Source organism: Artemia franciscana, chromosome 9 (assembly GCF_032884065.1).
Source record: "Artemia franciscana chromosome 9, ASM3288406v1, whole genome shotgun sequence".
Classification (NCBI taxonomy): domain Eukaryota; kingdom Metazoa; phylum Arthropoda; class Branchiopoda; order Anostraca; family Artemiidae; genus Artemia; species Artemia franciscana.
In genome coordinates, this window is record NC_088871.1 from 40445076 (window position 1) to 40468988 (window position 23913).

The 23913-nt window shown below is 36.4% G+C and overlaps 1 protein-coding gene across 5 annotated transcripts in view; it reads right to left on the bottom strand.

Moving 5' to 3' along the window:
* The window catches only part of LOC136031412 (uncharacterized), an 89871-nt gene that overhangs the window by 43465 nt on the left and 22493 nt on the right, over nucleotides 1-23913 (bottom strand). For all 5 annotated transcript variants that reach the window (XM_065710968.1, XM_065710964.1, XM_065710966.1 and 2 more), the window contains exons 3-6: nucleotides 18911-19016; nucleotides 13669-13886; nucleotides 9678-9978; nucleotides 4363-4453 (exon numbers count right to left, since the gene is read on the bottom strand). In XM_065710968.1, coding sequence (XP_065567040.1) covers nucleotides 4363-4453; nucleotides 9678-9978; nucleotides 13669-13886; nucleotides 18911-19016 — 716 coding nt within the window. The remainder of the gene's footprint in view (nucleotides 1-4362; nucleotides 4454-9677; nucleotides 9979-13668; nucleotides 13887-18910; nucleotides 19017-23913) is intronic.

Consider the following 23913-nt stretch of genomic DNA (forward strand, 5'->3'; position numbering starts at 1 on the left):
AAATAAAATTTAAATTTAAAATAAATTTAAATTTATAACTCTTCTTCATTCACACAGTCTTCCTGTTTACCCTCCCTAGATTTCTCCAGGTACCCATTTAGAGTTCGGCTCTGCATGAGCTTACAGATTTACGCCATTGACCCCGTCTAAACCTGATACCCCCACGTTGCCTAAGCGATGACCTACCGCCACTCCTTCATAATAGCTGATGCTAAGTTGCACATCGCTCAACATAATTTGATGAAAGATCATAAATCGTATTAATCAAAACACACTTTTGATAGCGTTTCAATTTAGCTAACACAATAGTTTCTTCCCCTTTAAAGATTATACGACCAACCCTTTCATATGAAGTACCTCTTGAAAAATAATAATAATAAATAGTTAACACTAAAGCCTTATGACTTATAACTACTGGCAACAGTAAAGCGTTGACTTCAATTTCAGCTTAACACCATCAGCCCTTCCTGGGATATTGCAGATACGCCCTTTTGAGAGCATGGGTTGCATTAAATGTCGTTTGATTCAGTTTAACTTCCACTTGGAACATTTCTGAAAGTTTCATCTATGCTCTTAGGATTTTCAGACATCCAAGGTCAAAAACGCCACCCTTTCCGATAGTAAAACCCATATGTAAGCGAAGGGCAACTTGCATAATTTACAGCCCTTGCCCTATATGCAGTCGGAGGAGTGTTAATTGCCCTCCAACACATTTGAATCTTAAAAAGGACAATAGTTATAGTCATTTTCAACCCTAAAAAAGAACTAATCCCAATCCAATGGGTCCCTACGTAGTTGCTTCGACAACTCCTTCCATACCAAGTGGCCGGCGAAAAGAAAAAAACATTCCATGGAAGCCACCTAAATCCACTTGGGCAGCACTACTATATTACTTATGATATCAGAAAGTGATTGTCAAGATTTGAAAAAAGTAATTCAAGATTAAAAACAAGAGCTAAGAGCTCTTGTGAAAGAGCTCTATGGCACTTGTGACGAGGTCGGAAGAGCCAAGAGCCAAGACCTCATATGACATGAGCTCTAAAAAAATTCTAAGAATCAATAGATTAATTTAAAAGGAAAATCTGAGGCTTAATGCCGGTCAGGATTTAATTCTAAGCCGGTCTAGCAAAATTATAAGAATCAATAGATTAATTTAATAGGAAAATCAGAGGCTTAATGCCGGTCAGGATTTTAAATAAGAGCTGTGAGACACAAGGTCCTTCTAAATATCAAAGTTCGTTAAGATCCGATCACCCACTCGCAAGTTAAAAATACCTCATATTTTCTAATTTTTCCTCTCCCTTCAGCCCCCCCCCAGGTGGTCGAATCGGGGAAACAACTTTATCAAGTCAATTTGTGCAGGTCCCTGACACACCTACTAATTTTCATCGTTCAAGCTCGTCCAGAAGCACTGAACTCTTCAAAGCACTGACCCCCCCCCCAACTCCTACAGAGAGAGTGAATCCAAACCGGTTACGTTAGTCATGTATCTACGACATTTGCTTATTCTACCCACCAAGTTTCATCCCGATCTCTTCACTCTAAGCGGTTTCCAAGATTTCCGGTTTCCCCCTCCAACTCCCCCCCCCAATGTCACCAGATCTGGTCAGAATTTAAAATAAGAGTTCTGAGACGTGATTTTCTTCTAAATATCAAGTTTAAAAATACCTCACGAACGGTCACCCGTTCTTAAGTTAAAAATACGTAAATTTTTCCAATTTTTTCGAATTAGCATCCCCTCCGACTCCCCCGAAGAGACTAGATTCAGTCCAGTTATATCAATCATGTATCTAGGACTTGTGCATATTCCTCCCACTAAGTTTCATCCTGATTTCTCCACTCTAAGCGTTTTCCAAGATTTCTGGTCCCCCCCACCCAAATCCCCCCAATGATATTGAATCCAGTCGGGATTTAAAATGAGAGATCTGAGTTACGAGGTCCTTCTAAATATGAAATTTCATTAACATCCGGTCGCTCCTTCGTAAGTTAAAAATACCTAATTTTTTTCTAATTTTTCACAATTAACCCTCCCCTCAACTCTCCCAAAGAGAACGAATCCGTCCCGGTTATGTAAATCACGTATCTTGGACTAGTGCTCATTTTTCTCACCAAGTTTCATTCCGATCCCTCCACTCCAAGCGTTTTCCAAGATTTTAGGCTCCATTCCTCAAACTCCCCCCAATGTCACTGGACCCGGTTAGGATTTAAAATAAAAGCTCTAAGACACGATATCCTTCTAAATATCAAATCTCATTAAGATCCAATCACCTGTTCGCAAGTAAAAATACCTCAATTTTTCTAATTTTTTCGAATTAACACCCCCTCGAACTCCCCCAAAGAGAGCGGATTCAGTCTTGTTATTTCAATCACGTATCTAGGACTTTTGATTATTCTTCCCACCAAGTTTCATCCTGATTTCTCCACTCTAAGCGTTTTCAAAGATTTGTTAAGGGGAAAAAGAGGTTGTAAAAAACTTTTTAACCAGCTCAAGGTATTTTAGGAGTAGCACCTACAACTCGAACTTTGTTATGGGGATTGTGGGTATATGGTTATTATTGGGATTGCCAGTATGAGACTTTCGACTAGTTGCTAATGTGAAAAGCAACTAGTTAATGGAAACTGTTAATGGGAAAAGAGGTTGTACAAAACATTTTTACCCAGCTCCAGGTTTTTTAGGAGTAGCACCTACAACTCGAACTTTGTTATGGGGTTCTCAGAATATGAGAGATTAGACTAGTTATTAATGGGAAAAGAGGTTGTAAAAAACAGGATTACCCAGCCAAAGGTCTTTTAGGAGTAGCAGCTACAACTCGAACTTTGTTATGGGGGTTCTCAGAATATGAGAGATTAGACTAGTTATTAATGGGAAAAGAGGTTGTAAAAAACAGGATTACCCAGCCCAAGGTCTTTTAGGAGTAGCAGCTACAACTCGAACTTTGTTATGGGTATTGTCAGAATATTAGAGATTCGACTAGTTGTTAATGGGAAAAGAGGTTGTACAAAACATTTTTACTCAACTCCAAGGTTTTTTAGGAGTAGCACCAATAACTCAAACTTCGTTATGGGGATGTCAGAATACAAGAAATTAGACTAGTTGTCAATGAGAAAAGAGATTGTACAGAACATTATTGCCTAGCTGCAGGTCCTTTAAGAGTAGCAGCTACAACTCGAACTTTGTTATGGGGATTGTAGTAGGTATATGGTTGTTATTGGGATTTTCAGTATATGAGGGATTAGATTAGTATCTAATGGGAAAAGAGGTTGTACAAAACATTTTTACCCAGCTCCAGGTCTTTTACGAGTAGCACCTACAACTCGAACTTTGTTATGAGGATTAGCAGAATATGAGATATTAGACTAGTTGTTAATAGGAAAAGAGGTTGTACAAAACATTTTTACCCAGCTCCAGGTCTTTTAGGAATACCACCTACAACTCGAACTTTGTTATGGGAATTGTCAGTATATGGTTGTTATTGGGATTGTCAGTATATTAGAGGTTAGACTAGTAGTTAATGTGAAAAGAGGTTGCACAAAAAACATTTTTACCCTGTTCTAGGGATTTTAGGAGCAGCACCTACAACTCGAACTTTGTCAAGGGAATTGTCAGAATATGAGACATTTGACTAGTTGTTAATGGGAAAAGAGGTTGTATAAAACATTTTTACCCAGCTCCAGGTCTTTTAGGAGTAGCACCTAAATCTCGAACTTTGTTATGGGGAGTGTCAGAATATGAGAGATTAGACTAGTTGTTAAAGGAAAAGAGGTTTTACAAAACATTATTACCCAGCTCGAGCTCTTTTAGGAGTAGCAGATGCAACTCGAACTTTCTAATGGGGATTGTCAGTATATGGTTGTGATGGGACTATCTGGACTATATGGTTGTATGGGACTGTCAGTACATGAGAGGTTAGACTAGTTGTTATGGGAAAAGTGGTGGCACAAAACATTTTTACCCAGATCGAGCTCTTTTATGAGTAGTAACTGCAACCCGAACTTTGTAATGGGGATTGTGAGAATATGAGAGATTAGACTAATCGTTAATGGGAAAAGAGGTTGTACAAAACATTATTACCCAGCTCGAGCTCTTTTTGGAATAGCACCTACAAATCCAACTTTGTCATGGGGGTTGTCAGTACATGGTTGTTATTGGGATTGCCAGTATATGAGAGGTTAGATTAGTTTTAAGTGGGAAAAGAGAGTGTAAAAAACATGATTACCAATCTCAAGCTCTTTTAGGAGTATCAGCTACAAGTCCAACTTGGTTATGGGGATTGTCAGTATATGGTTGTTATGGGGATTTTAAGAATATACAAGATTAGACTAGATGTTAATTGGAAACGAAGTTGAAAAAAAAATCATTACCTCGCTCGAGCTTTTGTACGAGTAGCAGCCACAGCTCGAACTTCTGAAATTATCGTTCTTTCCTGCCGGGTCTTACGAGTCTTTTTAAAACCTAAAAATAAAACTTAAAATTAATATTTAAAAAAGGGAGCTCTCACAACAATATAGTGCATATTTTGAACTTCAGAAATATACATAAATATGGGTGAAGAGATGGTGGGAGTCTGTCTCCTCAGCAAATTTCAGTGTTTGATGTTTTGGATTTTCACTACTCTACAGAAAGACCCTCTGACACATTCCATTCTCATTTTAATTATTCGACCTTTGCGTACCAATGATTAAAAAGGAGACTGAAAATAAGGGAAAAAATTTATGATTAATTTCAATAATGCAAAATTCATTAAGGTAAGAGCTGCCCATCCAAGGTAAACCAAAGAAAACTTAACTAAACTTGAATACAGAAATACAAACCACAAAAAAGAGCATCAGAATGAAAATTACACCATCAAAACCCCGATATCAGAGAATCTATTTGCAGATGTTTCAAGTCTCCACCAGCAAAAATCTAAAATTTTGTTGTTTTTCAGAATCAAAGGTAATGGGTGTTTTTTTTTCTAGAAGGAATGACCATTTCAAGCCAATTGCCCTAAATTATCGGGAGAAGGAGAAGAGTGGACCTCGGCCCATAGTAAACGAAATTTGAAAAACGGACTTAAAAAGAACCTGCCGAACAACAAATACTTCCCACATGAAACTATTCTGAAAACAACAAAAAAAAATTTACAATTCTGACAACAATAAAAGAAATTTTACAAGAAATTTTTGAGAATTTGAAGAGACCTTTAAATCCCTAAAAAATAATGTTCTATTGATATAGGTACAACGTTAAACCACTGTTTTCGAAAACTTGACTGGTGGCTTACAGTCCATCACTTTGAACAGCAAGAATGGAAAGTAGAATCATAAAACGCGAAGGGGGCTTGGCAATTAGCATTAGATTTGAATATATATATATATATATATACGCAGTAGGAATGTACATATTGATTCTTAGTGTCGCTTGTCTTTTAACTAGAGCCTCTTTTCGATGTCATGGCATCACCATAGTTTCGATACAACCACCCTGGGAAAAATTATAAATTCTTCTTAAGAGTTGTGATCTATTTAGATCGTTTGTGGCCAGAAATGTCAATATGCTAGTTTTAAGAAAAGAAAGAAAACAAACAACTAAGTCGGCGATTTCTAAGCCAGGTATCAGCACGGCTACGCGGCAGGCTTATATATATATTGATTATCATTACCGCTTGTCTTCTAACCACAGACAATGCGAGCCTCTTCTCGGTGTCGTGGGTCAGGCGATATCAAGAGGAAGTTCACATTATATGCAGTTAGTCGTATTTTTCCTAGGCTGGTTGCACCAACGCTATGTTGAATTCAAGAAGAGGTCCACATTATCGGCGGTGGGAAAACAAGCGACAATGAGAATACACATATACAGGCTTGCCATTTAGCCATGCTGGGGCATGGCGGCCACACTGACGACCTCCAGATACTATATATATTTATATATATATATATATATATATATATATATATATATATATATATATATATATATATATATATATATATATATATATATATATTGATTCTCATTATTGCTTGTCTTCTAACTCCAGACAATGGGAACTTCTTCTTGATGTCATGGGATCACCATAGCTTTGATACAACCACCATGGGAAAAACACAAATTCTTCCGTAAGGTTGTGACTAACCAATCAGGATTACAGAGAGTTTCCGACCCTTTACAGAGGAATGTTTTTGGCATGTTCAAGTTAAAAAGCGATACCATACCTCGATGCGGACGACTTGTATAAGGTGTTTGAAGAGGCATGTTCGTTGTTAATCTTGACATTCTGGATAAGCTGGGTAAAACAATAGGTAGGTAAAGGACTCAACACGATGGTTGTTATTTTTCAAATTGATAACAGTTTTGCCATGCTGTCTTACAACCATTTCATTTGACAGAAAACTATGGTGAGTCTTAAGAGTAAGCGCAGCGCATACTTCATTAAATGCAGGAGGGTTACACCGTCTATATTCGACCCATCTGGCCAATCAGGTCATTTGCTACAGGAATTAAAAAAAAAAATCTATTTTCCCAAAAAAACAACAAATTTCTGCGAATCATCAGCTGAGATTCCCCCGGAGATTTTTTCTTTTTTCCTCAAGAAATAACAGTTAACGTACCCAAGCTCAAAATTTTAGAGTTCATGGCATAAATCGGCGTTTCTTTCATTCCCTTGTGTGAGCAGCTGCTGGGTTGTCTCTTCAGCAGCTAGCAGTAGTCTGCCATCATGGCTACATCCCCCCTTCCCTTGTACCTCTCCATCGTTTGGCGCATGCTCTGATGGAACCTTTTTCTCTGCTTGTCGCTCGTCACCCCAAGGTTTTCAGGGAACTTCTCCATGTGTTAGAACAGGAAGTGCATCTTTATACTCACCAAAGACCCGAGCTTTTGGAAGGCCTTTATCATGCTGCTGACAAAAATAGCGTGGGTTGCTGCCTTTGTGTTCCCTAGGAAGTTGTTCACCACAGTATGTCCGCTGAGTTTTTGAACTGTGTCCTTCATGACCTGCCGTATCTGTCGGCCTTCGAAAATGCTGGCCTTCAGCTTCTCAATAGTCAGTCGAGGTAAGGATCGCCACAGGTGGTTGAAGCACCTCCCTTCATTGTCCAGGGCGTGCGCGAATTGCTTCATTAATCCAAGCTTCAGGTGTAGCGATGGGATCAATATCTTCTCCCAGTAAACAAAAGTTTCGTGTATGATATTTCTCGCCCCAGGTACTAACTGCTCGGGCGCCGGCCACTCTTTCTTTAAATAGTGCTGGGATCTGTTTCGGTTGTCCCACGTACATATATAACATGGGTAATTCTATGAACCTGGACTGCTGACCAAGTAGAAAGTTCACCGTCTAGAAGTCGACGCAAATGATCAATTGATGCTGGTCATATGATATTGTTGAGCACATACGTACACAAGAGGACTGAGACGATTTGATTGCCATTTTGAAGGAACATACACTTCAAAGAGCACTTGCTGCTGTCAGCAGTCACCAATCTCTCTGATCTTATTAAGAACTCCACCGGCAACATGTCAGCAGTATACGAAGTCCTTCCTCCTGGCACAAGTAGCCTTTATAGTCCTCTTGCCTTCTACGAAAGAAAGTGATACGCAATTCCTCACCAAGTAGATTTTTTTCTTTAAATCTGGCGGTCAACAGCTTGGAGGAAGTGTTCAATAAGCTGATATATCGAACCAGATCATCAAGCTGACGTTGTAAAAAGAACTGTAGACCTTTTTTTGATTTGTACTCCTCTTCTGTATATCCTCCCCCGTCTGCACTGGCGGCCTTGTCGTTTCTGCCAGGAAGCTCTGTGAACACTGGTACTGGAATTTCTTCACAGTGAGCAACTGGACGGCAGACGGATAGAAGTTCAAGGTACTGGAGTCTGTGTCGATTCATCCAATTGACGCCAGTAATATTGATGGCGCAGAACTAGCAACCCGATGCATGATTTAGCGGCTCCCTCAAAACCTTCGAAATCCCAGCCTTAAGTGAAATTTTCGCGCTCTTTGTCCACCGCTAGAGGTATTTCCCGCTTGTCTTGCACATTATGAGCGGTTCCCAAGACTGATCTTGGTCACCCAGTTTGACTTCCAAGCAAACTTATAGGCGTGCTTTGCATATCCTGTGATGTTCCTCCTGTCCACTGACAGCGTGTAATCTCCACAGATGTGGCAGAAAATGTCAGGATCAATCCTGCATGACCGTCGCAGGGAAGCAATATCAATCAAGTGATAGAAATAGAAAAATGCAGGTTAATGTCAGGCAATGAAATTTAGAATTAATTTGATTTAATAAGAGCTAATTAAATAATGTTGCAATTACGGATACACATATGCAGCTCTGTAATGTGCTCAGTAATATTTTGCTTTATTTGCACACGTGTGCAAATGACAGCACACGTCTTTTGCTTGTCATGTTGGGCGTAAAATTAATATTACTTGCGCTGGAATCGTAAAAAGCAAACTACACTTCAACCGTTACATTCTAGCATCCCTCTACAACGCCACAGCCCTTCCACGTCTACATTGCTCCTTTCTGGAAATTTTTCACAGTTACAGATAAAAAGTACCTACAATCAATCTTTTACATTTGCCTCCTTGGGCAAGAAACTACAAAATTATCCATTTGTATAAGCTTGCAAACCCAAATATTGGTATTAATAAATCTCTATCCCGTTTTAAAAGAAATTTTCATCATCCATGATCATGAATTTGTTCGCAAAAGTTTGTTCGTATTAATCTAATGTTTGTAATGAAGAGTTTTTTTTTGTTTTTTTGCTTGTCATATATTTGAATTTTTAATCGTGTGTATATGTTGTGTGTTGTGTCGATTACTCCGTCTATTGTATTGACAGGCAATAAATGAACAATGATAATAATTACGACTAGTCAAAAACAAAAGTGAAGAACAAAAAAAAAAATACACTTCGAAGATAAGCGGCAGCAAGAATTAAAACTACTATGAAACAAAAGTGAAGAACAAAGAAATATGCGGCTAAAAAATATGCAACAGCGAGAGCAAGGAAATATGAGGTTAGCAGATAAGCGGCAGTGAGAATTACAAGCATTCGCGAGAAAGTGGATTTCAAAAATGTCAAAAACAGAATGAAAAACAAAGACATGTGCTGTTAGAAGACAAGTGACAGCAAGATCAGAAGGAGTCAAAGACGAAAGCAAAGAAGAAAGAAATATTACGTAAGAAGAACAACGTTTCCACAATCTTTGACCTGACAAAATGCGGCACGAAACCACATACAAACCTATAATGGTTCCATAAACAACGCAAGTGTTTATTACAAGTCAATGGGACCCAAAGAGTTGCAAACAAAGCTGACACATTTGGAGGTTGCTACTTAGAAAGAGAATCAATATATATAAGGATACCACATGCCGAGTGCCGGGGTCAGGCTTCAAAATCGGCTACATTGTTTTTTTCTCTTAACTTGCATATTGACATTTCTGGCCACTAAAATTATCTAAAAAGGTCACAACTTTAAGGAAGAATTTGCATTTCTATGGCGTCACTATGGTGACGCCATCACATCAAGAAGGAGCTCACATTGTCTGTGGTTACAAGACAAGTGACAGCAAGAATCAATATGGACAAGCCTGTCGCGTAGCCATGACGGGATCCGGCCTTGAATATATATATATATATATATATATATACCTTTTATTTCATTGTTATATTGAATAAAGGATTTACCTTCCGAGATAATTGGTTCTTGTTTCTTCTGCCTCGTCCTGATTCGTAGAGCTTTGGGCTGCTCTTCAACAATATCAGACATCACTTGTGCTTCTTTTATTTTTGAATCATCAGCTTTAGAAGTATCATTCTTCAAACTCAGTGCCTTCTTATTCACATCGGAAGCCTTCACAGTAGCACCATCTGTTCGACTTGGTTTTGTTTTTAACATTGATATGTCACAAGTCTCCTTTTTCTGTATTTTTCGGCTTCTTATTGATTTTGGTGAGGTGCATTCGAAGGCTTTACCAGCTTCAGCGCCCTATACATTGATCAAAAAAAAAATACTTTAGACAATAAAATACGAAGCATAAATTCAAAAATGATAAAAAGAAATTCTACTAAGGAAGAACGGCCTAGGCACTTTGTTCAGTATTCGAAGCGATATTCTTTCTATTATTTCCGGCAGTGGGCCAAAAGTTTTTTTTTCTGACCGGTTCAAAACTTATATCCTGAAATCCTCGGTCCATGAGAGACCCAGATATAAAAAAAAAAATTTGAGAAAATATCGGTTTCACTGAAAGGGGCAAACATTTTTTTTACAACGACACGAAACTTGCATCCTTAAGTTCCTGGGCAAAGAGACCCCCTAAACACAAAACATAATTTAGTTTGGGGATAAGGACCACTAAAAACCAAGGCCAAAATAACTTTTTTTTCGACTGGCCTCATAGTTGTATCTGAAAAGTCTTGGGTATAAGGCACTTCAATTCGCAAAATCAACGAAAAAAACAGATTCATCAGAAAAAGGGGGTAAAATTTTCAGTTGTTTTCAATTAGTTTGATGACTATAAGATGAACACACCGCTCGGCGCATATTTTTATTTTTTATTATTCGCTCCTGACACAAAAATCCATTTTGAGCCCTTAAAAAGGCCCTTAAAGTGACACTGTGTTCCTTATATTTTGCTTATTTTAAAAACCGTTTTTTCTTTTAAAGTCGTTTCTTTTTCCGTTGAGAAAGGCTCCCGGGCATGAAGTCGAAATATTTGGATTTTTTTTTATTTATGGATGTTTTTTTGTGTATTCTTTCTTTTTGTTTTTCACATGTTTATTTAAATTAAACCCGTTTTTTCCTAATTTTTCGTAATTTTTTTTTTGCTAATCGAAATAGGCTGAAAACCTACAAGTCGATTCGACATCCAATGTTAAGCTAATATTCTGTGATCATATACTCCACATGAATTAATTTATTACAACCGAATATGGTAAATTTAGTTATTTAAAAATTTTATAATTCCACTAGCTTCTTGAGCGTTTTCATAAGTAAGATACAAATGGATTAAAAAACGGTAGAAGCTGTGAATTAAAATGATATGAAATGGCGGAGCTATAGGATCAGCGAATCATTAAATCTATCACATTTGACTGTAATAAATTCATACCAGAGGAATATATAATATTAAACGTTAATCTCGCATTAGGTTTAGAACTGAGTATTTTTTTTTTGGGGGGGGGGGGTCCAAGATATCTGAGCCCCAAAAAGGCCAAATCATTTTCTCTTTCTTTACTTACTTTATCTTGAAAATTAAAACCGTAGCTCCCTGGCAAAGTGTGACCAATTGACCGAAAATCTCAAGTGATTTTTTTTTTTTTTAATGACACTGGCATGTATTCATTTTAACATACTAGTAGCTATAACAAAGTATATCATGAAGAACTTATATATGTGTATCTCTCAAGAAAACTTAAAAGGATGGCTTCAGCCACATATGAGACCAATAATGACACTAATTTTCAATTCACGTAAACTAAAATCCCCCTCCTCATCCACCTGAAAATTTATTGCAATTTTTTAATTTTTACAGAGATAAATGGCTGATCCAGCACATTCGCTGAATGTTCAATTCATGTCCAATATTTTGACGACAATCCAGTGTTTTAGTCCTTAGAAGAAAAACTGAAAAAAAACAACCTTACCAAGCACAACTAAAGTTAAATAATAGTAAAACAACATCAAGTAAACAGCCAACAAACTAAATAAAAAAACGTTTTCCACAAACAAAATTTTCTCAGAGAAAAGTAAAGTGTCACATTCAAAACCTAAAACGGGTGAAAACAGGTCCTTGATGATCTGAACTTGAAACAAACAGTACGATATTAAACTGAGTAATTACACCCAACATAAAGATAACAGAAAACATCCAGTGGATGATGAAGTGATGATTAAAATGCAGAGCAGTTACCCAAAACAAGCCCAGTACGTCTTGTGCACTTTAATAAAAAGGAAATCTGTTTTAAAGTTTTTTGCTATGACTATAACCTTTAAAATCAAATATTTAGTTTTTGTCGATTTTTCAAAAAAATACCAAAAAAGGCAATTTTTGAAATTTATTTGAGAAATGCCCCCCCCCCTCTTCCAAATTGTTTCTGGAAGCAAAAACTAAAAATCAAAATAAATATTTGGCAATCAGCTTTGAAGTTATATGTGTACAGGGTCAAGAGATTCTTACTAAAGAAAAATAATTTTATTATATCGGTTGGTAATCTCAGAAAATACGCGCAATATTTTTTCACTGTCATCAGAACACTATCAACTACTATCAATTATTGTGATTTATTCTTGAAATTATATAATTACCAACTTTATTAGTGAATCGTTCATACGACCAAGGCGACTCATTACTTTTCATCGACTGACTTATTTACCGATAAAATAGACAGTGATGAGTATATATATTTTTTTCGCTGATGATAGCAAGTCTTTAGCAAGTCTACGCTACTGCTAGGACTCATATACAACTTGAAGTTGGAATGTTTGTCAATGTAAAATCAATGTGTCAATGTTGTTGTCAATGTTTCAGAGCACCATAAAACTTCTTAAAGCTATTTCGAATTAGGAGCTGAAGCTACGTATTCGAGAATTAACAACTTAGCTTATACCCTGTCACATTTGCAAGTTACGATTAATTACGATTAGTTACGATTAGTCTACATAAAGTTACGATTAGTCTACACAAAAACTCTACACAAGTTACGATTAGTCTACATAAAGATCATTTAAATTGCAAATAACCAGAATAACTGATAAATCGTGGCCCACAAATCCATTTGTGAATTTTTCCTTGAGACCAATTCCCAGACCTAAGAATACCAAAAACAGTTTACTACTACTTAGAAGCGTTAAGAACCCGCAGTTTTTTTGTATATTCTACTGCTTCAGATGCTACAAATATTAAGCTATGGTGATGATTGAAAAATTAAAGAGGCCCTCTTAATATTGACGTCATCTTCAAATATCTTAAAAAGTAACAAAACATACCTTAAACTTCCAAGAAAATCAAAATCAACCTTTTTTGCCCCCCTAGATCCATCTTTGGTCTATTTACACTTGAAAACTAGGATTCCTAGAATTTTCCTTTCAGTTGTTTCAAAATTGCTAAGCGAAACTAAACAAAACTGATAAGCCGAGCGTAACAATGCTTTTCGGTTAAAAAAAAATTAAACACTTACAATCTATCAATTCGTAAGACCTACTGCACCTTCAATTACCTTCAGGTGTACCGTGTTAAGCTATTTGGTGCCCATATGTTATTAGCTTTCTGTTTGCTGACTTTTAACCACTTTTTTTCTTAATTTAGCACCCGCTACTATACCAAAACTGAATAACTGGACGTCTTTTCATTAAAACTGAATTCCTTATTGTTTCGTAATTTGGAAAAAATATACATAGTTGTGTAAATTCCCGCTTAACCTATTTAAAAAATCAGAATTTATTTTCACTGATCATGGTACTTAAATAAGGTATGATGCACAGCTTCCTTGAAATACTGGTATCCCGAATACTGGGTTTATTCATTTTTCTCCTTTCCGTTAAGCATGTAAGTACCTGTGCTTAAAGTATTTATGCTAACAATTACAAAATATTCAGTGTTTTTTTTTCCCTGACAAGCAGGCAGACATGAGAATTAGTATAAATAAGCAAAATTTTTGACTGCAAAACATAGCTTACCTTCTGTTGTGTAGAAGATCCTTCAATTCCAGCTACTGAAACTTCACTAAATGCTATGTTTTCTACTATTCTATGAGAAGCTTCAATCTGAAAGTGAACTTTCTTAGTTCTTTGTCTAGGAGGGACGTTGCTCTCCAATTTATCTTCTTTTTCGTTTCGAAGACAAGTTCTTTCTACTTCAATGCAGCCTTTACGTGTTTGGGTTTCAGCCTCCAATCCTTTAACATAAAAACTGCATCAGCTACGTAGGTTATGCACGATTTCTTTTCTAAGAGATTTCGGGAGGTCTTGCAACATAACTAAGACAACCCGACAAACAGGTAGATCATATAGAAAATATATGAAATAGTATGAACGATCAAGAAAATCTTAATTGGTGCAAAGAAAGAAAGAATTAAATTTTTTAGATAGCCAAGGTATTTATCTATTGCCTCAGTCTACAGTGGTTATTTCGATTCAAGTTCTCTATTTCAAGTTATTTCTACAAAATTTTCACCTGTAGTTCTGTTTCATACTGACATATAAGAGGGATACAGTATATGTTGCAATAGCTTAGATCTAGCACTTTAATTATTTTTAGCTTTTCAAACATGATATTCCTATTTTACATTTGATTATTTATCTCATACTGGGACACCTTGGCTATTAATTCTAGACTGCGACCCATGGGTCAGAGTTGCGGAGCAACGCAAGGAATTATATCTATCAGATAGAAGTCGAAATACAAAAAGGCACCATTCAGGTACTATGTACCAATTCATACCAAAACCAATTGAGGTCTAATAGGTCCTCCCTGCGGATGATTTTTCAGAGGTCAGATGAATCACTTCCATCGCAGAGGTCTAACAGATTACGGGCATCCAATGCCATAACCGCATCTGTTGTCCAAGGTAGGTATATGAAAGCCACCGGCCTCAAGTAATAATGCGGCAGATACATAGATTTGAATGCCCCCTCATTAAGAGATTGAACCTGGTGCCAACCAAAAAAAGCCACAGACTACCTGTTACGCTACATTAATTTCGAGTGGGATTTGGTGTCCATTTCTATTGTATATGCTGAAGATAAGCATTTAGACCCTCCTTCTGCCTTCTCCCTCAAAAAGATCTAATCTATCCTTGAAGCTGAAAAAGCATTACTAGGACACTAATTGAGAGATTTCGGTGAAGGATCAAGTGCCTATTTTAGATATAAAGAAAACCTAAATTTAGGTAAATCCTCAACCTTACTCCAATGGTACCAAGATTGGTCTTGGATTTCCATTGAGCAGAGCCATAGCATTGGTGGTGGCTTCTCATCAAGGTTGATAGAGATTCAGCTGCCTACTCTACAACATTTGCCGATAAACCATAGTTGGGAAACCCCAACCACTCATATTACATAAAACCCAGATCCTGTTTGTGACCTAAACAAGCGTAACAAGGAAATCACTCTGTCTTTACACAATATTGTGCCCATTCTAGTCGACACCCTGATGACAAGAATTACTCTCCCTCTCCTATTACCCATAGGGACATGATCAATTATAAACCCTAAAACAAAATAAGACATCTCTTACCTCCCCCCTCATGCTGTCTGTCTCTCCAGCAAGAAGGTAATACTATTTCCAGGTTCCCAAATTACTAACAAAACGCTACCTCGTAATTTCATAAAATTCAACCACCTGTGCTGGCAGACGTCTAAATACTCAAATTTAACGACCCCCTACTTCAGCAGATGATGAACTATGTAAAGGCACCCAAATGGCCAAAATAGGACATTTACTCTCATTACCCCAAAAGTTGAATCAAACCTGAGAGTCTTTACTGGTTGATATTCTGTCGAAAGAATTCTGGATCCCATTCGCTCCACACAATACTTTTTGTAATCAGGGGAAAAAAACTTGAGTGGGTAAAATCGACCACAAAGCCCCTGTTTTACTCGCTCATCGTTTAAACAAAAAACAAGAGAGAAGAATAAAATTAATAAGTTAGTTAGATGTGTGAAAGAAGATGAAAATAATCAAACGACAATGGCTGAAATCTCGATCTCAGCCGATTGCGCAGGGATCTTTATCAAACCAATTCCTAAACTGTATAAAAAGACAAATAAAACAAATAAAATGATAGGGTTAACGAAAATACATGATCAGACTGAAAGAATATCTATCGCTATCTTGATAGTGTTCAGTAACTACAGTGATTTAGCCAGTAAACAATAACAGGTGATTCCATATAGGTTTGATAAAGGATAAGATCCTCTTGAGCCATTGTTGGCGCATAGGGCGTCAAGTCGACGTTTCAGTTGCTGAGTGTTTTTTACAGGGACAAGTATCAAGCTTGTCGCCCAACCTTGCTGCAGCGAGGATCGAACCCGGGTGCTCCATATTACCAAGCAGAGCATATAGGTTTGATAATGTACTAATTATTATAAACATAGAATAGTCCATTTGATATAATTGTTTCTAATACTGTTTGTGATGCTGATTAGGAATTGTGTTGTAAGCTGACTATTATTATTGTTTTTGTGCATGTTAGTGTATATTTTACCACCCCCAGACAAGTTCGTTATTTCTAGGGTTGACTGTTTAACTGTAGTTGTTGTGTATTTTTTATTAATTAAAAAAAAAAAGTTTTTTCTAAATAAGTAAATGGCAAAGCTATGTCTTGGGCACAGCAAATAAACTACCAGAAATTATAATGAACAATAAACTAAAAGTGAAAAGAAACAGATATTATACTAAACAAAAAATGAAATCAATTGTGAACTTATAATGTACCCAAAATAAAACAGATATTCGACTCAAACTCAGAAAGAGCAGAAATTACAAGCTGTATGAACTGGCTATAACTGACTACAATAGCTGACTATAACTGAATACAACTATCTGACACATAACAGAATACAACTAATTACTGACAATAACTGACTTTAACTGAATACAAGCTATATATATATATATATATATATATATATATATATATATATATATATATATATATATATATATATATACAAGCTACATGAACTGGGAAGCTGTCCCCCTTGAACCCCAATTATAGCTTAAAAAACAAATATCAAAAGATATTATAATAAATTTCATTCTCTCTCCCATGACAGCTTCTCAATAGGTAGCAGTTACCTGTCAGTAGAAACTCATTCAGTAGCAAGTGGTTCGAAAAAAGGCTAGCATAATAGCAGGGGTTAATTGATTTTTATTTTAAGTAAGAACAACATATTCATTAAAGAAAATAAGCATTTCAAACTTACGAGCCAATTGAGTATAAAATAAAGTGCCGCAAAGATATCAAATCTCAGGATTTTTTCTTCTCAATTTTTCAATAATTTACATACAAAGTCGATTCTTTTTCCTAAATCCTTCCCAGCCCAGAAAGATCTCTCTCCCAAGATAAATACGATTTAGGCATAGATTATGCACACGCCTATGAAGGGAACCGCGTGCTTCCCTTTCTGTCGAACAAAAAAAATTAGCTCTACTTTTTTCCATGCAATAATGCTTCCTTTTGAATCAAAATGGATAAGACAAATTATTCCTGGGTAGAAAGTGGAATATTTCCCTGGAACAAGATGACTGGCTGAAACATTGAAATTGAAAAAAAAAAGCTTTTTCCGAGGTGATTCCTTATTCTGAAGAAAACTCATTGGATGACTTGCAATCGTCCGATATTAACAAAATCTATGGTGCCCTCAAATTCCTTGTAGCGAATAACTTCTCCTTGTTTTGGAGCAAGCCTACTGATGTCTATGTATACTAAACTCGGTTATCTATTGTAATTTCGGTTTATCTTGAGTTTCATCTATTTATTGACGATAATTTATGGTAGTTTTATGCTTAGAAAATTATTTGATTTTATATCTGATCATTTTTGGCTTAATAGAGCTCATTACTTTCTCTTAAAAAACTTATCATTTTTGTTTAATAATTCGCAGAAAAAAATTAAAACCTGCTCAGGCTCATATTTGCTTCAATAGAGCTCTTCACTTTCCTTTAAAAAACTTATTTTGTATTTTTTTTAAATTAATCAAACAATCAAACCGTAAGTAAGAAGTGACCCGGTTCAATAGTATCCAAAACTACGAAAACAGCGTCTTGATGACAACAGATACATCAAAAGATTTGGATTTTTATGCTGATTTAAAATATACAAGTTTCATCAAATTTAGTCTTACCCATCAAAAGTTACGAGCCTGAACAAATTTACCTTATCTTCAAAAAAAAGAGAAAACATTCCTAAAAGTCATAGATTCTTAATCAAAATCACACCATCAGATTAAGCTTATCAGAAAACACTATTGTAGAGGTTTCAAGCTCCAATCTGCAAAAATGTGGAATTGTGTATTTTTTGCTAGAAGAAAGATCATGGATGCGTGTTTTTTTTCTTTTTTCTTTTTTTTTTTTTGACGACTTAATCCCTAACAGTCCCGGTGGGAAGGGCTACAAGTTATGAACTTTACCCATTGTTTACATATAGCATTGGTTATTGGAAAATATACAGAATTTTTCAGGGTGAGTTTTTTTCTGGTAGGGAGTTGGGGGAGAGGGTTACGTGGGAAGATCTTTCTATGGAGGAATTTTTCATGGAGGAAGGTAATTTTCTACGAAGGGGACGCCAAACTTCCCAGCAAAATTTAAAAAAACGATCAGAAATTAAATAAGAAAAATAAGTTTTTTCGACCGAGAGTAAGTAGCAGCATTAAAAATTATAGGGAACAGAAATTATAATGCATATGAGGGGGTTCGACCCCACGTCAATTCTTGCTCTTAATTCTAAAGTTTTTTTTAGTACTTTCAAAAGAGTAATTTTTTCTAATTAAACAGCCTTTGTGATTCAGGGGTCATTCTTAAAGAATTGCAGCGAAATTAGAACTTCAGCGTTAAGAACGAGGTATTGCCGAGGGGTTGAACTCCCTTCATATACGTAATAATTTTCTTTTTAAGTTTCAATGCTGTTCCTTAATTTCAGTCGAAAAAATTTGTTTCTTTTATGTAATCGCAGGAAAATATGAACTCCAAACTTTAGGGTAGAAAAAGCATTCTCATAAGTGGTATACTTTAGTTCAGTATAACCTGGATCACCTATTTTAAAAAGAAATGGTTTATAAAACAGCCAGCATTATTCATAAAATCAAGTTTTACGGAGTCACCAAGACTGATCAAAAAAAGGAACATAAATAAAATAAAGATACCAGAGGGCCCATTACCTTTATTACTTTACACACAGTATCCTACTAATATACTTACGGAAAAGCTCAGCAACATTTCGAAGTTCATAAGAATCATCAGGTCTTCTTAACTTAGTATTTAACTTTTCAAACAAAAAAGTGTTTCTTATTTTATTTACAGCAACCTGCAAAGATGCAGAAAATAAGTGGTTCCAAGGTAAAGCTAAGAAAGCGCATATTTTATATTATTAAAGTTTTAGCATCAAACTACTATTACTACTAATAACTCACTGCAGCACCAAGTTGCCTGAGGCCAACACAGCTACGCACGCTCCTCCTCCCACCTAATCTATTTAAAGCCTCCCTCTTTACACCCTCCCAGGAAGTTCCCATTTCCTTTAAATCTTTATTTATGACATCCTCCCAACCCAGACAAGGACGACCTGCTTTCCGTGTAGCCCCAGACGGTTGGCCAAAAGGACAATCTTCGGTAATCTGTCATCCTTCATCCGTAGAACGTGGCCTAGCCATCTCAGCCTTTCTTTCATTATAGCCCCAGAAAGCGGGATTGAACCACACTTTTCGTACAACCTACTGTTTGAAATATGGTCAGTCAGCCGGGTACCCAGAACAATCCGTAGGCAATTTCTCTGGAAAACATCTAGTAAATTTTCATCTGCTTTTCGGAGTGCCCATGCTCCAGAGCATCAAACTGCTCACCTCATAACTTTTAAGCTCACAAGAAAGAAAGAAAGAAAGTTTATTTGAGCCCTACGGCCATACACAACATGATTTAATAATACAACACTGCACAGAACACACACTCAATATAAAACAATACTTATTTTCATTCACTCGGGCTCGACTGAGCCTCTCCCGCTTTTTCCACATATTGTGTCATTTTGCATATGGTTTCAGGCATCGAAGACCTCAGGATATCAGAAGCAGCACCAACCGATGGTCCCCCCAAAGTTCATCCCTAAGACTTTCAAGCTCCTGGCACTCCATGAGGAAATGGGCTAAATTATTATCCTCTTTTCCGCAATACCAACACTTACCATTTGTACCTTTTTTTTTTATTTCTGTCTTTTTATGTACTGGAAAGCAATTTCCCCTCAACTGGATCCATGATTTTAAATATCTAAAAGGTAAATTTACCTTAAAATAATGTTCTTCCCCAAAAATTTCTTTTACTTTACTATATTCCTTCAGTGTTTCCGATGAACGTGCTAATATTTTAAATGACAAATAGGCTACCTGTTTGCCAAAACACTAAATGAATTTTTAGAGGCAGTTTGACTAAGTCCAATCTGAAATGATCTGAAGAACATTTTGTATACTCCAGCACAAAAAAAAAAAAAAAAAAAAAAATATACACTTTTTCCCCAAAGTCTACATTAAAGATATTTACCACAACTTTTGGTTTTCTATTTTCTATTTATTCTGCGGAGTTCATTAAATTTCACATTGAGAGATTCAAAGATCACATTTGAGTAATGCTGATGAATTTCCTAACTTCTACCATGAAAGGTACTTAGATCAAACAGTTCGTGGTAACGAACTGTAGTAAGGAGCGACCCGGCTCAATAGTAACCAAAACTCTAAAAAATTGAATTTTGATATCAATAGCTACATCAAAAGAATCGCATTTTAATGCTGATTTTAAATATATAAGTTTCATCAAGTTTAGTCTTACCCATCAAAAGTTACGAGCCTAAGAAAATTTGCCTTATTTAGGAAAATAGGGGGAAACACCCCCTAAAAGTCGTAGGATCTTAACGAAAATGACACCATCAGATTCAGCGTATCAGAGAATCCTACTGTAGAAGTTTCAAGCTCCTATCTACAAAAATGTGGAATTTTGTATTTTTTGCCAGAAGACAAATCACGGGTGCGTGTTTATTTGTTTTGTTTTTTTTTTTCCCCAGGGGTCATCGTATCGACCAAGCGGTCCTAGAATGTCGCAAGAGGGCTCATTCTAACGGAAATGAAAAGTTCTAGTGCCCTTTTTAAGTGACCAAAAAAATTGGAGGGCATCTAGGCCCCCTCCCACGCTCATTTTGTTCCAAAAGTCAACGGATCAAAATTTTGAGATAGCCATTTTGTTCAGCATAGTCGAAAACCATAATAACTATGTCTTTGGGGATGACTTACTCCCCCTCAATCCCTGGGGGAGGGGCTGCAAGTTACAAACTTTGACCAGTGTTTACATATAGTAATGGTTATTGGGAAGTGTACAGACGTTTTCAGGGGGGTTTTATTTTGTTTGGGGGTGGGGCTGAGGAGAGGGGGCTATGTTGGAGGATCTTTCCTTGGAGGAATCTGTCATGGGGGAAGAAAAATTCAATGAAAAGGGCGCAGGATTCTCTAGCATTACTATAAGAAAACAATGAAAAATAAACATGAAAATAGCATTGAAACTTAAAACGAACAGAGATTATTCCGCATATGAGGGGTTCTAAAAATACTTTAGCATAAAGAGCGAGGTATTTAGGAGGAGATAAATACCTTGCTCTTTATGCTAAAGTATTTTTAGTAATTTCAACTATTTATTCTACGGCCTTTCTGATTCAGGGGTCATTCTTAAAGAATTGGGACAAAACTTACGATTTAGTGTAAAGAGCGAGGTATTAACGAGGGTACAAACCCCCTCGTATACATAATAAAAATATAAGGTTATGAAAGTTTGTTACGTAAGATAATTCTTAAGTTACGTATATTTTTTACTAATAAAAACGTTCGTTAAAAATTAAAAGTTCTAGTTGCCTTTTTAAGTGACCGAAAAATTGGAGGGCAACTAGGCCTCCTTCTCCACCCCTTATTTCTCTAAATCGTCTGATCAAAACTAAGAGAAAGCCATTTAGCCAAAAAAAGAATTAATATACAAATTTCATTTTAATAATTTATGTGCGGAGAGCCAAAACCAAACATGCATTAATTCAAAAACGTTCAGAAATTAAATAAAAAAAAACTAATTTTTTTAGCTGAAAGTAAGGAGCAACATTAAAACTTAAAACGAACAGAAATTACTCCGTATATGAAATGGGTTGTCCCCTCCGCAATCCCTCGCTCTTTACGCTAAAGTTTGACTCTTTGCCACAATTCTACTTTTTAAAACAATTAAAAGCTTTAGCATAAAGAGCGAGGGATTGCGGAGGGGACAACCCATTTCATATACGGAGTAATTTCGGTTCGTTTTAAGTTTTAATGTCGCTCCCTACTTTCAGTTAGAAAAACTAGTTTTTTTTTATGTAATTTCCACTAAGGATTCAACCTTCTTTTTACCATCATCCTTGCAAAAACTTTAAAGATATGAATCAACATTTGATCAAGTTCATTTGGTAATTAAATAGCCAAATTTAGATTCACTAAATGAAACAATAGAGATTTGCTCAGCCTGGCATCACTGGATTTTGACCAGTTATATCATAATCAGACGCGGTAGCCCTTGTTCGCGATCTCATTAGTTACCGAATCATAATTTATAAAGGGTAAAATTTTCTTGGCTGAATTTCAAAGCAACGGCAAACCAATCCTCTCTGCTTCTAGCCAAAATCGTTGAAACCCTAATCTGTGTCTTTTGCTTGTTGCATTTGTCCTTGCAGACAGCATAATCCCGCTTGGCGTCTTGGCATCACCAAGTAATTTATCCCATTACTGGGGGGGGGGAAGTAAGATCGCTATCAAAAGGGCTCTCCTCCTCTTCTGTCTGTATTAATACCTCAGACAAGGGCGCACCGCCTGTTCACGATCCCTAGAGACTGGGTCCCCTCTGGTCCAAGCCCTCTTATTTGATATTGGAGGTTCTCCCGGATATCCGAAGGGTTTTCCCGATCCAACACCTAGGGGACACATCTTAGTAGCTAGGAAATATACCTGAGAGGTTGACTTACCTGAAAATTTAATTGCAAGTGGTATCAAGCTCAAGACTTCAACTTCTTAGCGACATCACAATTTCACAATTCTTTCAAAATTTTCAGCCAAAAGTCAGTTTTTGACATAGCTTTTATAAGCTTTATTAATATACTGAATATTAATCAAGCTGAACATTCATAATTTAAATAGAAAAATTCATGTCTACTAAATTAATAACAGGATCACAATCACTGAGTTTGGGCCAGTTAAACGATAATCAGAGTTTGGTAACTAGAATCAGGCTCAAGATTTGACTTTTTTTGGCCACATCACAATTCCGCATTTCTTTCAGAATTTTCTGCCCTAAGTCTTCTTTTTGGCATTGATTTTATTCGCTTAATTGATTTATCTAATATTAATCAATCTCAATGTTAAAACATTAAATGGCTAAGCTTAGATTTACTATACAAAACAACAATGATTTGCAAACAACAATCACTAGATTTGGACCAGTTAAATCATAGTCAGAATTAGCCAAGCAATACCAAGCTCAAGATTTGAGCTTCTTAGCCACATCACTTTTTCACAGTTCTCAGCCACAAACCAGTTTTTGGCATTGCTTTCATCAGCTTTAGTAATTTACTGAATATTAATCAAGCAAAATATTAAGAAATTGAATAGCCAAATTCAGATTTACTAACTGAAACAACAGAAATTTGGTCAGCCAGACATCACTGGACTTACTTACTTACTTAACTCCTATCCGGCCAGGTTGACCCATTCGGGACAATTCCTCTAATGGCATCATAACAGTATTTTCGGTATTCCTCCCTGTTTGTCGCAGTCCTCAGCAGTATTAGGAATGGGTGGTCGGAAATTCTTTCCGCCAGCGCTTGAGAGGTCGTCCTCTTAGATGGGATATTAATTCTTCCTCCAAAAGCTATTTAGAGCTGTCAGGCATACGCCGAAGGTAAGTAATACCAGTAAGCTGTTGGAGCGATTTTGTTTCGAATGCCACCAGTCAATGCTTGTGATTGGCTTATAGAGTCCATGTCTCTGCCCCATACTTTGCAACTGGAACCACTAAGACACCAAAAGTCGTGTCTTTAGTTTAAAGAGCGGGGATTTATTTTTCCAAACAGAGCGAACTGATTTGAATTATGCGTGGGCAAGAGGCAGGCATCATTGAAGTTTTTTGAAGGATAGTTGTTTGCTTAGCCGCTCTTT